Source organism: Streptopelia decaocto (assembly GCF_964273445.1).
Source record: "Streptopelia decaocto genome assembly, chromosome: 4".
Lineage (NCBI taxonomy): Eukaryota > Metazoa > Chordata > Aves > Columbiformes > Columbidae > Streptopelia > Streptopelia decaocto.
In genome coordinates, this window is record NC_138658.1 from 21,474,762 (window position 1) to 21,488,938 (window position 14,177).

Consider the following 14,177-nt stretch of genomic DNA (forward strand, 5'->3'; position numbering starts at 1 on the left):
TTGTTTCTGACTAACTTCACTCTCATCCCCTTTCCAGGGTGCTGGCTTATGTACAATGCAAGTAGTAAGATAAACATAAAAGACAACATATACATCTCCTGAAAACCCTTAAGTGCTTCAGCCTGTTTCCCTGATCTTCACAAAGCCACAGTCCTCAGTAACTTGTACCATACCAAACAATTTGTGCCAGCAAATCCCCCACAAGCATCAAGACTTCCCAACTGATAAGGGACTCACTAAAGCACCATTACCTACCTGTTAAAATCTCTTCATTGCATACTGATTAATATCCATACTTTTATAAAACATGAAGATAAAACTTTGTCTTCTCCCTTTTGTTCTACCATGAACTGTAAGGAACCAAGGCCCTCACTGAAGACCAATGATTGAAAAACAAATCTTGAACTAATGGGAATGAAGCAGCATCACATTTAGTGATACACAGGGGCTCCAGTAATTTGTCTTCCTGCTGCTGATCTCTCACTAACCTCTACAAACAAAATACCCAGGGGCTTAGCTGCCCAGGAGTGAGGCTCTGTTAACCTGAACAGTGCTTTCTCAGTTGGCCTGTCATCCATTTTGGATCATTAGGACTTTGTCCAGCTCCTGCATGTGAAAGATCTCCAGGAGATCTCCTAACTGAGTGATCATCTTATTTGGTAAGAGTTTATATTTTACCCAGCCTGACTAACAGCATATGGTTTTGTGATTCTGCAAGAACAACGGGTTTTGGTCCTCTTCAAATGAAGTGCAGGTAGAGTTTCCATTCATCACATTGGTGGTCTTTCTGGGAGGGAGCTTATTTCAGATACTGACCAGAAAAATCTTCCTCATTATTTAAACACTGTTAAATTACTTAAATTTATGCCTTAAATGTACTAACAGGTGCAAGGTTACCCAGTAAGAAGACATCTTAAGATCAAGATACTTACAAAAAGCAGAAGCAGAAGTGGAGTTATAACAATGCCCTGGAAGAAATAAGAATTAAAAAAAAGTCTGTTAGTCAGGGAAACAGAATACTCTTTACTTTCACGTACCTTAGTGCCTGGAAATACACAAACATCATTCAACATCATAGAAATGAAGTGACAAGAAGTTCAACTTTGGTCTTCACTATGTACATTCTTTAGCACCTGTATATCGACCATTTTATAAACTATACTCAGTACAAAGTATCTTTTTATTTTTTACCTCTAGCTTTCCCCATTCGCACCTAAGTCCCTCTCTTCTAGAAGATCTGATATACAGAAATATAGATCAATTATTTAAAAAAAGATCTTAAAGCTTCCCCTCACTGCACTATATCGTAACTCCACTAAGCTACTCCTTAGGGGAAGACTTGTGATCAAGTCCCATGTTAGCCAGTCCCAGGTCCTCTTCTGAGCAGAAGTCGCATCAACTGTGATGAATGAGGTGTCGTGACTGTGTAATGTAAACTGATATTCTCCAAGGAAATGAGCTGAGATCTCAAAACTCATTTCACTTGATTAGACCTCACATCTCGCTGGTAGAAGGCAAGTCTTTCATCTAATTTAATCACACAGGACCACCTCAGCTTTCCACATCCCCCAGGCAGACACAAGCAAAAAGATTTGTTGTCTTCACTGACAAGGAACAGGTTTAAAGCTGACGATTGGACAAACAGAAGATTTTAGTTTCATGACAGCAAATCTTAAAATGAGTTGTTTGGGCTGGGACTTAACATGACATCCATCAGTTTCATAGCTGCAAATAGCAATTCCCTATCACCCTTCCATCTAACTTGAACATTTTATTATTGCTCAATAAAATTATTCTGTCCTTTAATGCAGGCTAATTCATAAAGTTTGCTCAAAACTTCTTTAAGCCAAGTCTATATTCTTCATCCAGCTACTTCTCAAGAATAACTAGTCCTCCAGCTATTCATTAACTTTATTGTTTAAAGGACAAAAGTCCAAAATTACCTTGCATTCATCTGAAGGTATGCTTATTTTTTGTTTGTTTTTAGCTCCAAGTTAAAAATAATTAAACAAAAAAGTAGTTGTCCCCTGCTTTTCATTCAACCTTGAGTAACATAACTTTACTCCAATCTTTTGGAAACTAATATAAAGAAAAGCCTTAAACAACTACTTTTATATTCGTTTTGCTTTCTGAGTTCACAAAAAGCATGGATCCAGACAGCCAACTAGGCAGAGAGTGCCTCTTGCACTCTTAAAACAAAATGCAACAAGTAAATGCCACAAATTACAGCAGACATGAAGGGTCGAGGAGGCAACAGTTAAGCTGTGCAACTTGAAGGCTCTGCAGAATTTAAAACATATTTTGAAATACTCCATATCTGACTGCCCTACAGCCAAGCTATCCATAATCATTTATCTTTTTGCAAATGTCACCACTGAGATAAATCATAAAAGACAAGGAATATAAGAAGTAGAAGCAATAAGAATTCCTTCAGGGAATCACTGTTTACAAGAGGCTGAGACCAAAATGCAGATAACAGTTATGAAGAAATACAGGTGTTCAAGTGTATCAGCTGTAGAGTAAGAAACAAAAGCTGAGGGAGGGAGGAGGAAACAAGAGCTAAACTGACATTTGTGTACAGGAGCATCTGCAATGCTTAGAATGGAGAACTGGCAATAAGATTCGTATAATGTAGATGCAACACAGCCACTTCATCAGAATGATCAAACTCCATCTTTTATGAACTACCACTAAGAATGAGCCAGAATTACCTCTTTCTCCCCTTTCCCCATTAACAACGACACTGCACAGCTCAACTATTACCGAGTGCCTGACTGTTCCCCAGGCACCTGTGATTTTGGGGGGGCAGAACACCACTGCAGAACGGTTCCAGCTTTATATCTTCCTGGGCACAAGCAAAGAGGAGCAGGGATAGAGTGGGAGATGATACACCACAAGCGTCCTCTACTCCACACGAGCACTGAGTGTCAGGAGAAGAGAGCACACTGCCAGCTGGTGAGTACAGGCGCCTCACCTCGACACCTGAAGGAACTCAATGATTCAGCACCGTTACTCATTTTTTATGCGGTTCGTGCCTCACTGCATTCTATAGAGTTTCTATACAGTATTAAAAAAAAAAAAAAAAAAGGCAAGCAAAGGTAAAACCAAAATAACCCTCCCCTTTATCTTGTTGATAAATAAAGATAATGCCCTTCCTCTATAGGATGGGACCTGTGACTTGGTACACATTTGCTTTGGAGGCTTGGTGATATTAACACAATTGGCAATAGGCTGCTAATTCAAAGCACAGAACGTCACAAAAGGAAATATTATCTCTGTGACAGTAACACTTCTTCATAATTCTGTAAGTGGAGAAGAAAAGGATCCCAGTGAACACCACAAATAGATTCCTGACTGAGCTTGTTGAAAATACAGCATCCGAAAGGTCAATTCTAGCAATTCTGTACAAAATTTTGCTATGAAACCTGGTGATCTTAATAATCGGAAGCAAGTTTCCCATTGCCTCACCACAGAAAGGATTTATAAGGTTGAATTTTCCCATTTGTGACACATACGCAGTTCCCCAGGAAGCTAAACAATTACCTGACAGAACAGACAAGTCCATATTAAAAAATAAATGTTGTTGCTGAATCAGGGTAATTTGATGTTAATGTTTTATTTCCATAAGGAGTGCCAGTTTGAAAAACCACAGGGATTACATTAAAACCAAGGGGGCTTTTTTTCAGTCAGTAGTGCTGTGGTGAGTGTGATGGTTTACAGGTGCAAGCAAGGCAAGTCTTGTTAGGGAAGGGAACCTCAGTTACCAGACTGACCGATGGAGCTGGAAAAGAACAAACTTTGGGCAAATAAAGTCCATTTATATGTTATATGAAAACACTGACGTGCTTTTGTGTGCAAAAGCCGTTCTCTTCAGGTTTCTGTTCCAGAGTTGAAGAGGTTTTTATGCGATTAAAGCATATCTGTCTAATATAGGTATCACCTTTCCCTGCACATGCTGCCTCACTTCAACATGTTATCTCTTTCTTAGAAATGTGCTCCTCAATATGCTCATAAGCATTATGTGATGCATCTCAATTCATACCTAGTAAAGAATAATATAAAGATCACGCTGAGTCTAAAACTTACTGATAGAAAATACAGACAACAACTTGGGTTTTAAAGAGAAAACCAAAATCTGATTCACTCAGAATAAAGATAAGACAGAAGAAAACTGTTACTCTGCACGGTCCAGCTCACGCACCAGCAGAGTCTTAACAAAGATGACTGTATTCTGACACTGGCAGTGTGACTGCTTTCTGAGACTATGACAGGCTGAAAAGCACAAAGGAAGGTAAAAGTTAAAATAAAGGCTATCATTTCTAAGTCCATCAGACATTAACACCACCAGAGAGGAAAAAGTAACTAAATTTGGCTACGCTTTTCCCTGCCTTGCTTTCCAGGCAATTGCTGTCAAATACACAGTGTATGGAGATAAACAGATTGTAGATTAGCACTTCCAGCAGAAGCTGAGCATCTGCCCTTGAGAATGCAAGGTCATCACACAGTTTTAGCATCTTCAAAGTTTGGTTGGAGTGTTAAGCTTTCCGACTGCTGCCCACAATGGAGTCAAACTTGTAAAGTGACTGCCGTTTGCTATCAGCAGAAAAACTTTCAAGAAATCCATTTACACCTCTGATGTGAAAGACTGACTGAATATATTTCAATGATTTTTGTGGAAAGGGAAGAAAAACTCCCAGCCTGATCCAAGACACTGATAGAACACATGAGTCTGAATAGTCATACTAGATATCTATAAACACATTCCTTTTTACAGCAAAGATCATGAAGCATGTCTTAATTAAGATAGTATAAATACAGGTTTGTGTGTGTGAGCATATGCATAAACATAAACTTTAACAGGAAGGATGCATTTAGAGATCCATTTAATTGGTATTTGCCTTATAGAGATAAAGATGTTTTCCATAGGTTTCAGCCTGTACGGCATTGCCGTAGAGCAGATATTAAAAGGTGTTTATTCTTCAAGAGAATATGTAGAATCAATACATGTAATTGGTTGCCAAAGCAGACAGCAAAAGGAAGTAACATAATAGATTTGAAACTATGATAACAAATCATTAAGAAAGAAATTATGCAAATAATAAGAGGAAGGTGGGCACAGATCCAGAGGGACACATGGTAGAAGATGAATAAGGATTATTGCAATGAGGCATGAAATACATGTGAACTTTCCTTCGTTGCCTTTACCCACAAATTTCCCATGCAATTTTTCTTCATTCTTACAGGTCAGCAGTAGGACACAAGTGTGGCAATTACTCATGAAAGAAAAAACATTAACCATCTGATTAGTCTTAAGAAGTAGGGCGAGAAAAAAAAATAATCTTTTTGTAATCAGGGTTCTGAACAAATGTGTGTTTTCCAAAATCAATTTCATACATATGTGCTTAAAGCTAAAGATGTTCTTGAATGCTTCATCAGAGCAAAAGTGTAAGCAGTGTTAAGTTATAAACTGAATACAGGTTAGTAAAAAGTTAACTGGGCAGCATTTCCATCACTACTGATAGGGTAAGTTGCAAGAAAAAAGGCTATGAACTCTGGACAATTTTATCAGAAGACAAGCATGAATGAGAACAGAAATTCAATCTTCATCTGTGTACTGCAGTACTTTTCATATGCTTTTATTTCAAGACTCACTGGCACTTTCTGGAAAAGAAAGAACAACCAAAAAACCCAGCCTGCCCCCCTCACCAAAAAAACACAAACAAGCCAACCCAAACAAAAACAAAACAACCAACCAACAAAACCCCACAAAACAACAACAAAAAAGCCAAACACAACCAAAAACTGTGCAGTTTTTCTGATTACAACATGAGAAACAGACTGAAACACTTATTTTTATTTCTTTTTGTGTATTTTGTTTCCTTGCTTCTGTGCTTAGACATGTTCCGCCTGGACATGTTCCTGTGCAACCTCACCTAGGCGTTCCTGCTCCAGCGGGGGGATTGGACTAGATGATCTTTTGAAGTCCTTTCCAACCCCAAACATACTGTGATACTGTGAAGTGTGGTTTTTTAAAAAATACATATTTTTCTTTGGTTTTGACAAATACACAGACAACTTTATCATGTTTTACATTTCCAAAATAAAACCCAGCCTCTAGAAAAGTACTTCTAGGTCTGAATTAGGTATGTTTGTGAGCAATACAGGACAGTCAAAATTCTGTCAGAATATAGATAAACAGATCTGGTACCATCACCAGGGTAAAAAAAGTAGGCTCTCCTAAAGGTCAAAAAGCTTATTGCTCAGTATTTTCAAGAACGTGATAGTGATTGTACAGATAACAGTCTACTCAAACTTTCAGTCTACTCAAATGAAGAAGTACAAGTCTTCCCCCTACCCTCACCCCTCAGATTGGTCACCGCTCCACAATTCCACATTGTGATATAGCACCTCTGTAAAACTTCGCTCATTAGCCGTGATACCACATTATGCGTCCTCTTGAATAAACTGACTTAAGTATAGTCCCCTGCCAAACTGCTTTGTAGTAATCTTAATTTTAGGCATCATATAAAGAACGACTCCTGTTGAAGCAGGGCACACACCTGGATAACCTGCTAAAATCCTTCAGAAATGAGTTGCCTTCTCACCTCCTCCTTTTTTCCACCTGTGCCCACTTACTTCTTTGGAAAGATGCAGTATCTCTTGACAGACACCGCAGAACAAGTTAAAAACGCCTACACTAAACATACTTTCTAGGTTCAAAACCAAAAGTGAAAAAAAACACTGAAAGTCAGGTTGGCATAGCCTATGCAAGTCCTTGTGAAACCATCGGTGTGTGCTGAACAAAGAGGGATCATAACAGAAAACGGCCTGATAACAGGATTGCATACCTCAGTTTTCAAGGACTGTACCTATTTAAACATGATTTCAAGTCTGTAACTGAAATTATTTGGAAAACATTTCAGTACGTTAGTATTTGGATCAAGTGGTTGCAGGAGCCTATTTGAGACAACCTTTTCCTAGCTGCTTTAAACAGTTTTTAATATTTGTGTAAGTATGGCTACACAAACTATACTGTTCATTTGTTCCTGCTTAAAGACAACAATGGAGACAAGAAATTTTTGTTGATTTAGACATTGAACTAGACTTCCACAATAAAAAATATGTTTTACTCCCCTTCCAAACTTCAACTCCATGTAAATGGACAATCTTGGAGATTAAATTGGAGCTGCACTTCCTGTTGTGCTTGTAATTTCAGTCATTGCCAACAATGCAACTTCAAAGACCCTGGGTTGTTCCCTCATAGACCTCACAGAAGCTCCTGATGCCAAATAATCACTTGCCTTTTGTTTTCCAGTTATTGTTTTCAAAATAATTTCAGGTGCAAAACACGGGACTTTGAAAGTCTCCTCCCATACACCCCTTTTCTGTCACCTACTCCAAAGACACCGTTGGTTCTAAGAGGGCTTATACAACTTCAGAATAAAATATGTTGTTTAGCTCTTTATTGTACTGTTTTATATCAAGAACAAAGACCTTATGAAGTGATGATTTTTAGGATGCTAAATACATCCATCCTTCCTATAATAAATAATACAAAAATCTGAAAATATACTGAAAAGAGCGTGAAGTTAAATTAACACAATTCATTAAATTCATAAACACTGTACAAAACCAAGGCAATGAACTACAATACAAAATTGAAAATACAATTCTACATAACCCTAATTCAACTGTAATTATAAATAAGCACCATAACAATACCTGCAATGCATCCAATTAGGCCAATATTGGATTTTAATAACAAAACTCTAAAATTAGATGTCCTATGTCAAAATGGGTTTTGCTTTATTGGAAGGAATAAAATAAATCAGATTTCATATCAACTATGAGATTATGCATATTACTTTGTGAATTGTTCCAGATGTCGCACCACCTTTGTTCTCCTAGTGGCCTCTACTGTGGGAAGGGTTTGTGGGTTTTGTTTTGTGGTTTTGGTTTTTTGTTTGTTTGTTTTAAAAAAGATAATATTAAAAAGCATGCTAGCATCAGAAAATAGTAGAAACCAAAAGCATTTCCATTGTTTATCAGTAATTACTAACTGCAGATGTTCCCTTCACACATATTTTGTTCAAGTATGAAATCAAAATGGAATAAAAAGGAATGCAGGCAGCAAGTTTCGGTTTTTCCAACACAACAGAACCCAGGAACTAAGAATAAAGTGATCTGAACTACTGGCAGTAACACTACTACATTTGTCACAGACTGAGTGTAAAGAACAAAATCAAAAGGTGAAAGCATTTTTTCAGTAAGTTTGAGAGGTGAGTTTCCAGTATTGGACTGAGAATAAAGCCAAGAGTATGAACAGAGTATTTCAGAAAGGTAAAACTCCACATAAGCATAGTTTGCCTGGCTTCCCAGCAGATGGCATCTTCAACACATTAGAAATTTTCTTCTTACAAAGAAACAGAATAGTTCAGGACACACCAGTAACTACCCTGAAGTTTTAAAGCAACTATAAAAGCTTTTTGGGGCTTGGCAGGTTATACTGGAATAGCATCTGGAACAATGCACAAAATACCAAAAAAAGTCTGAATCAGAGGTGGAAATGAACGGTCCCATTAAACATCCTAAAATCTCATGCCCTATATTAGCAATGCTGTATGAGTAACTGCAAGAATTTCAGTTACATGGGATCTGCCTGGCAACATGCAGAATAGCTCCTACAGTGGGTGGGAGGATGCTGCTGAGGAAGCTGCTTCTGGCCAGACTTCCCAAGCTGCAAGCTCCTGCTCCTGCAGCTCCACAGTGCTCTGTCTGACCCAAGGCAGTTCTGGTGGGTCTTTCCTCATGTATCTGGAAGGTGATCAAGACTTATTCCCCACTCAAACTTGTAACAACTTCCTGCAACATTTTGTTGTCTCTCTCCTGTGCAACAGGTTCGAGTCAGGTGTCTGGTTAACATCTTCAGTGCACTCAATGATAGTGCTGAGCCTGTGGCTCCAACTGTTTCCCATTTCCTCCTCAGTTGTTTTTGCTGACCGTCATCCCTGGCCTCAAGACTTTCTTCCTTGCCTTTACTTCCCACCTCAATGAGAATTTTTTAAACTTCACATGCACAATACTTTTGCTAATTCCAGCTCATTAAACCACTGTCTGTTCCTATTCAAATTTATTTCTCGTGTGGTGTCAGCAGAGAACTAGATCACTATAATTGTGTATGTCAGCATAGGAATCAAATTCATACACTGCCATTAGGTGGGCCTTCCCTAGAGGAGGCATAAAAGGAAGAAAGGAACTTCACAATCATCCACACCCATGTGTTTTTCAGACTGATCCTCCTGTCTTTGCAAAAATCATTTTGACATAATCCTGTAATTTCTACAACACAGACAGTTCTACAACGCAGTTCTACAACACAGCATATAGCATGACCTCAGTGGGACTGAGGAAGAAAGACAGTTTGTAGGATTAGGGTGTTTGTAGGTATAAACATGGTCCTTTCTCAATGAAGAGTTTCATGGATAATAACAATATAATAAACTTACATGCTTTGGGGTGTACGGTAAGTACAAGGTATGTGCAGTGGTGAGGATGGACTACAATTTCCCTCTTGTTTTGTATGTAGAAAACAGAAATGCAGTAACATACATTTTAGAAAAAAAAAAAACTTATTTTTCCATGTAATTTTTAAGTCTGCTTTCCTGTAGGAGAAAATTAAAAAGGATCTAAATTTCTCCAAATTTCTCTATTTAGAGTATCCAGTAAATCCTAATTTTAATTACAAATCCTAAGTTTAATTACCAGCAAAACATGCCAGTCTCAGTGCCTCTGCTATCACAAAAGCATTTGCTAATAAAAAAGGATGGCACACTAGATGGTGCTGTGGGACCTTCCAGGGAGAAGAAACTCCTCCTAAACCAGAAGTTGTAGTACTGCTAAATTAGCCACATAGTTGATTCTATATTTTGAAACACGTTAAAGAGTACAAGTCACAACAGGAGAAATCAGAACCAGAAAAATGGGAGGAATGAACTAAGCAAACATTCTACTTTGACTGATACTGCTTTTTGGAATAGTCACATGCCCCTCTTCCACTGGAATGGTGTCTCGCCTCTTCTTCCCAAAACAAGAGAAAGCAGCTTTTATGCTCTAGATCAGCCCTACTTTACACAGTTCTACATGTCAAACAGCACTGAAACAGCAATGTCCAAAGCCAGAGATCCGAGACAGAGCAAGGTCCCTACAAGACTTTCCTGTCTTTCTTTGTGAGCTGGACATAATCACCCTCTAGCACACAGCATTTTATTCTGTTGTATGTTTAAAAAATATTTTAACACAAGAAACTTTGAATTAACTAAACTGTGAGTTGACTTTTCCTGCTGTGATAATAAGCTGTATGAAAGAAAGCAGAAGTGTAAGTGAAAAAGTACAGAAACCTGAGAGGAAAGCTATGGCAAATATTACAGAAATGAGGGGTTATACACAGTTATCAAAACTGATTTACTTATTTCTTTCTATAGCCTTCCTTGTAACTGAAAACTATTTAAGTAGAACAGTTTCTGTATAAACACACCATCCATTTTTGAACCAAAGCACATTTTATTTTGTTAACATCTACACTATGTTTAAATAAACTCTGATCTCTCTTGTTTTTCTTAAAGCCAAGAACCTCAAACAATGCAAGTATAAAGCACTGTACAACCCATCTGACATATGGAAGAAAATAAAAACTTTATATGATGGGCAGAAGTGTTGTGCCAATAAAAACCTATAAGGATTAATTACAGATCAGTAGCAGTGAAACACTTTATTTGCGTTGTAAAGGTCTCTTGGTGACCTACTATTGAGAAATACCAACTAAAACATATCACTAAAGTGCCGGCATAATTCTCATGCCAACCCAAACTGTGGGTTTGGTATGTGGTAAGCAGGAAATAAGATACCATTCCCCTAAAATCAAACCAACAGCATAGTTTATCTATATTTATTATTAGAGATAAATTAGCTTACACCAGTTTTGTGAGGAAAACATCAGTGAAGGAGCTAATTACACCCTGTGAGAAATGCCCTTCAAGTTCCCTGGGCTAAATGATGCTCAGGACCCTTCAAGACCATTTCCAAGTCTGCCAGAAAGTTAAGCTAATAATAATTAGTTTTAGAGTGAGCTCACTCTAATATTCTTTTTCTCCTTTAGTCTAAGTGCCACAAATTGTTTTATTAAAATGTATCACAAGGCTCATTCAGTTCGTTTCCACTATCATTCCCAGGTATGATTTCCTTTCAGAATTGAATATTTCAAAGGCCGAACCTAACCAAAATGCACACACACACGTGTGAGCAGGCACACGTAAACACAACCCCCCCAAACCCAGCCCCCAATATGGTAATCTATATTGCCTGTGTTCTGTGCTGCCTGCCTGGCCCCAAGTCATCAATAATGAATAGAAACGTACAGCTACAGCAGTAGCCTGTGTCATGGGCTTGTCAGGGATTTTTGCAAAGGAACAAAAACACAGGTTTGCCATTTGATTATGTCATCTTTTGCAAACACAGGATGGACAAAAAAAGGGGGTTATTTAAAAAGGGGTAATATGATTAACCCTTTTGTACTAATTGACAGTTTCTTCCACTATACAGAATGGAAAATATTTGCTTGTAATGCAACCAGTATTCTCCTAGGCCTGGGAATTCAACAATAATGTTGATTTTGAGCACAGGGAATGGAGGTTGTTTCTATTTTAAGATAATGAATACATACTCAAGAGGAGTCAAATACCATAGTTTAAATAGAAGGAGGCAAAAAATGTTTTTGTTTTCCTAGGAAACCAGCAAGTTCAGTCTCATATAAAATTGTTCTTGAAGAAGAAACTTAATGCATGCAAATAGATACAAACATAGCAAACAAAAGCAGCAGCATTATTAAAAAATATGCAGATCCTACTAGATGAGTTAGATAATGTTTAAAAAAGAGGTGGTTCTCATATCTATTTTTTTTTTTCCAGTGTTCTCAAATACATTTCTACCGACATTAGGACTGTAGTCTTACAGGAGTGATTATCTCACATTTTACAAACAGAACACACCAGCTGGGATACTACTACTCCACCCTCCAGGGAGGGTGGGTGGCAAACTACAAAACATCTACAGGACATGCACAAACTACAGTGATTGAAAACCCAGTTGTAAACCCAAATCTTTCTTGCTTTCTGCATCTGCATAAATTCCAGAATAAGTCCTGCATTAATAAAATAAATTAATAAAAACATTAACTTCTGTAGTAACTTCTGTAGTAGATGAGTAAATATTCTCCATCTTGGAAGATGTAACTGAAGATACAGCTGTGTCTTCAAGAAACCTGGAACTAGATAATTTGGATAAGAAATGAAACTATATAAGCATGTACATTCAACTGGGCAGTAAAAGCAAGACTTTCCAATTCAAATTATGTTGCCAGGCCATCTTTTCTAGAAGTCAGTAGCAAATAGAAGTGCATGGTTCAAACACAGTTACAGAAAATCTTCAGAAAGCACCAATCAATAACATGATCTAAAGAGCCTACCCTGTGTTCTGACCTAATGCTATGTTGTGATACCTGTTTTTAATGCTTAGAATGGGATATTATAGTATTCAGCTGAACTGAATTGTGCATAAATCGCTGAATGTTCATGGCTTCAATATGATATTAATGACTGTGAATAAGAAACCAGGATCATAAACCATCTTTCTGTGATAGATAATAATTGCCTCAAATTACAAGTACATACACTACAGCACACTAAGGTTAAAAAAAATCCACAGATATAGTAAAACAGAATCATGGAATCATTTTTGTCGGAAAAGACTTTCAAGATCATTGAGTCCAACTGTTAACACTGACAAGTCCACCTCTAAACCATGTCCTCAAGAACCGCATCTACACGTCTTGTAAAAACCTCCAGGGATGGTGATTCAACCACTTCCCTGGGCAACCTGTTCCAACACCTAACAACCCTTTCCATGAAGAAATTGTTCCTAATATTCAATGTAAACTTTCCCTGGCACAACTAGAGGCCATTTCCTCTCCTATCACTTGTTACTTGGACAAGAGACTGACACCCTCCTCACTACAACCTCCTTTCACATAGTTGTAGAGAATGATAAAGTCTCCTCTCAGCCTCCTGTTCTCCAGACTAAACACAAAGAAATGTGGTCCCGTTTAACTGATTGAGATCATTTACTTACAAATAAACTTCTAGAGAAAAGTTGTTTCTCAGTTCTATTTCCAAACATACTTCAGCATGACCAGCTTGATTATTACTTATTTCACTAATTCTATACAAGCAGTAAAAACCACTTCTTTTCTCCTACTGGCACTTTTTTGTGGTTTTGCAAGTATTCAGCCACCCTTCTTCTAGCCTACTGTGCAAACACAGTGTTGAAAGCATGAAACTTCTGCATTGTTTTTGATACCTCCACATAGTAGACATTCCACTTAATACACATTTTAATATGCATATTTGCAACAAGAAAATGTAGGGTTTTGTTTTATATGTAGTATAATGGAATGGGCCAAAACCCCTGTTCTTGTTATCAATGCCATATGAGTCTTGGAATATCTTTTTAGATATATATGAGATTTTTTTTTTCTTTTTTAAACCATCTGCTTCAAAGATGTTCATTTCTTAAATGTTATTCACTAGCTATAGATGCAGGTCTTGCATTCAAAGCAGAAGAATGGTGCATTTGCTCAACTGTATGCTATTGCTCAAGTCACAGATGACCTACTGGGCTAAGGTATTGCTTATAGCAGCGGGTCCCTCAGCACAGCATCCGAAATTGCTCCTTCCGCCTGCTGAAAAAAACTGACAATCGCTTTGAAGCACACAGGAAACCGGTTGAATCTACAGTGCTGTCACATCAAAAGAGGTCTGTCTATACTGATTTGGAACTGGCAGGTCTGAGGAAAATTCACCTCCCTGAAACTCACCTCCACAAGTCCATACTGCCTGGTCCCACCTGCCCTTGCAAGGAGACAGGAACACTGCCTGGGAAGGCTCTTGAGTTGCCCAGTGCTGCCCACATCACGCCAGGACAGCAAGAGGAAGGGTGCTGCCCTGAGGTTGAGCACAGCAACAAGCACCAAAGTCCACGGCCATTGTGGTCAGCATTTTGTGGAGCGCCCTCTGAAAAACATGGCACGGCACAATTCACCTGAGAATAGTAAGGTCAGCACACAC

At 38.1% G+C, this 14,177-nt stretch overlaps 1 protein-coding gene across 2 annotated transcripts in view; it reads right to left on the reverse strand.

Moving 5' to 3' along the window:
* Positions 1-14,177, reverse strand: part of SLC10A7 (solute carrier family 10 member 7) — a 152,267-nt gene that overhangs the window by 53,531 nt on the left and 84,559 nt on the right. For both annotated transcript variants that reach the window (XM_082050938.1, XM_082050937.1), the window contains one exon: positions 933-968. In XM_082050938.1, the coding sequence (XP_081907064.1) occupies positions 933-968 (36 nt within the window). The remainder of the gene's footprint in view (positions 1-932; positions 969-14,177) is intronic.